The following is a 2,887-nucleotide window of genomic DNA, read 5'->3' on the forward strand; positions in this document are numbered from 1 at the left end:
ACTCTCACTGCTGGACCAACTGCAGATGGGCTGTGACGGGGCCTCGTGTGGCAGCCTCAATATGGAGTGTCGGGTGTGCGGGGACAAGGCGTCGGGCTTCCACTACGGCGTTCACGCTTGTGAGGGATGCAAGGTACGGGCTGAGGGTGGGCTGTGCTCGCATGGTGAGTTGACCTGACAGAGCTTTCCCACCGCCAGGCAAGGCCCTGACCAGATCCACTGCGAAATTCCTGCCTGGGAGGCAGCCAGGCCTTTGGGCCAGTTCCAGGCTGAGTTCTGGGTCCTGCAGCAGAGGAGGGGTTCCCTCACCTGGCCTGGACTGGGCACTGGCAGTGCTGACCCAGCCTCTCACCTGGGCCGCTGGCGCCCCCTGGGGACCGGACAGGAGAGGGCATGCAGGGCCAAATGCGGGCCTTGGGCTTGCATCTCCTCCTGGAGGTCAGGGCTTCCTGCGCCTCAAGGCCCCAGGAGGGGCTCTTTTATAATAAAGGAAACATTTTAATTATTTTTCCAGGGGTGCTTTTGGGTTTTTTCTCCTAACTGCACACCCATCAAACTTTCACAGATGATTTTACTAAACAACTGCGTAGAAAACTGTAGAACCAGATGCTTTACAAGTAAATTAAGTTAGCCATAGTGTTTGGTGTCATCAAATGAACAAAGAAGCACTTAAATATGGTATTTTATTTTGAATTATTTCAAAAGTTTTAGAATTGTTTTACTTTCCTTCTGCCTCTCCTCTCCAATGATATTCCCCCATTACTTCCAAATTCAGGAATTGTTTCATCTTAATGTATTATCAAGCCCCTGAGTGCAACCCAGCGGGCAGGGCTGGAGCCTCAGCCTTTCTCCCTTCCTCGTGGTTTTTCTCTTCCTGATGCATCTGCATTCCCTCAGGGCTTCTTCCGTCGGACGATCCGCATGAAGCTGGAATATGAGAAATGTGAGCGGATCTGCAAAATCCAGAAGAAGAACCGCAACAAGTGCCAGTACTGCCGCTTCCAGAAATGCCTGGCACTGGGCATGTCGCACAATGGTGAGCTGACCTGAAACCGGGTTTCCAGGAGCCCAGAAACAGAAGGGGGTGCCCTCAGAGCAGTGCCCAGCATGCAGGTCAGCTGTTGACCTTGCCCATCTGGACCTTGAGTCTCAAAGTCAGCACAGGCTGGCCTGAGGTCTGCCTTCCCAGACTGCCTGGGACCTGCCACGCTCCCAGGCCGGGGAGTCGCCTGTCTGCACCCAGGTCTCACCCTCTTCTGGCCCAGAAGGGACCTGGGAACTGACCCCAACTCCAGTAGTGTTGGAACCACCACTCTCCTGGAGCCTGTCCTGGATGACCCGACAAGGTGTGAAAAGCCACTGCCAAGGCCCAGGACCCTCAGGCCTTGGTTGTTGAGGGCAGGCAGGAGCCAGTAGCTGACCACGTGTATCAGCTGCCAGGACCCAGGTTGGAGTTTCCTGGAGGCCAGTGCTCCAGGAGACAGAGCCTGCCCTGCCCTGTGCACTAGGTGCCCAACAAAGTCTTGTCGTGAGACTTGGTAGGATTTTGCATAGCCTGCCTGCCCCGTTTGCCCCTCTGGGCCAGACCTCCAGAGGACGGGGAGGCCCTCTTGTATACTTGTCTCCACCCACAGATACCTATCTGTCTTGTGTCTTGGAGGGGGGCAGGTCTGGAGTTTGATCCCTCCCCTTAGTCTGTATCAGCCGGGACCCCTATCCCTTGGGTGGGAAGAGGCAGCTTTTCTAGGAGATCTCAGGGGTAACTGAACACTTCTCAGGTTTTCTCTGAGAGAAGCCAGATTCACATCCTGGTCTGTTATTTTTGAATGCTTCCTATGTGAATACTCTTACTTAATTCTGGTCATCTGTTTATTAGCTGCACTTTTCTCATGAGAGAGGGTGAGGGGGCCTGCCTGAAGCCAGCCACACTGTGGGCCACCTGCCAAGCTGGCCCTCAAGCACAGGCCTCTGATACCAGCGATTGTCCCCCCGCCACCACACAGCACAGCCTCCCGGCCTCCCGGCCACAGTGGCTCAGTCACCCTGTGAGTTAGGGCCCGTGTGTGCTAGACTCTGTGAACAAGATAGCCAGCAGACCTGCCCCGCTCCAGAGCTTGTATTCTGGAGGGGTACCCCAGCATTCCAGTTTGCTGGCTCTCGAGCTTCTGAAAGCATGTCTCTGTCTCTGGCCCGCGTGCCTTAGAGGTGCCAGGCCCCTCCATGACGGTCCCCCTCCCTGCGCAGCCATCCGTTTCGGCCGGATGCCAGAGGCAGAGAAGAGGAAGCTGGTGGCGGGGCTGACAGCCAATGAGGGGAGTCAGCACAACCCCCAGGTGGCCGACCTGAGGGCCTTCTCCAAGCACATCTACAGCGCCTACCTGAAGAACTTCAACATGACCAAAAAGAAGGCCCGCGGCATCCTCACCGGCAAGGCCAGCCACACGGCGGTGAGTGTCACAACTCAGCTGGCAGCTCTGGGCCCTGCTGCTGCCCGCCTGCCTGCGGGGAGAAGTGGGCCTCCTCTCTGCTTACTCCTTGGTAGAGGCAGAGGGTGTGGGAGCACACACGGGCGGGGGTCCCCCGAGGCCGGGCCTCTAACGGGGCCTGGTTTGCAGCCCTTTGTGATCCACGACATCGAGACACTGTGGCAGGCGGAGAAGGGCCTGGTCTGGAAGCAGCTGGTGAACAGTCTTCCCCCCTACAAGGAGATCAGCGTGCACGTCTTCTACCGCTGCCAGTGCACCACGGTGGAGACCGTGCGTGAGCTCACCGAGTTCGCCAAGAGCATCCCCAGCTTTGGCGACCTCTTCCTCAACGACCAGGTGACCCTGCTCAAGTACGGCGTGCACGAGGCCATCTTTGCCATGCTGGCCTCCATCGTCAACAA

At 57.2% G+C, this 2,887-nt stretch overlaps 1 protein-coding gene across 1 annotated transcript in view; it reads left to right on the forward strand.

The window, feature by feature from the left end:
- Window positions 1-2,887, forward strand: part of PPARD (peroxisome proliferator-activated receptor delta) — a 110,751-nt gene that overhangs the window by 80,311 nt on the left and 27,553 nt on the right. The window contains exons 5-8 of the mRNA XM_010848725.1: window positions 5-133; window positions 898-1,036; window positions 2,245-2,447; window positions 2,616-2,887. Coding sequence (XP_010847027.1) covers window positions 5-133; window positions 898-1,036; window positions 2,245-2,447; window positions 2,616-2,887 — 743 coding nt within the window. The remainder of the gene's footprint in view (window positions 1-4; window positions 134-897; window positions 1,037-2,244; window positions 2,448-2,615) is intronic.

Source organism: Bison bison, unplaced genomic scaffold, assembly GCF_000754665.1.
Source record: "Bison bison bison isolate TAMUID 2011002044 unplaced genomic scaffold, Bison_UMD1.0 scf7180017864270, whole genome shotgun sequence".
Lineage (NCBI taxonomy): Eukaryota > Metazoa > Chordata > Mammalia > Artiodactyla > Bovidae > Bison > Bison bison.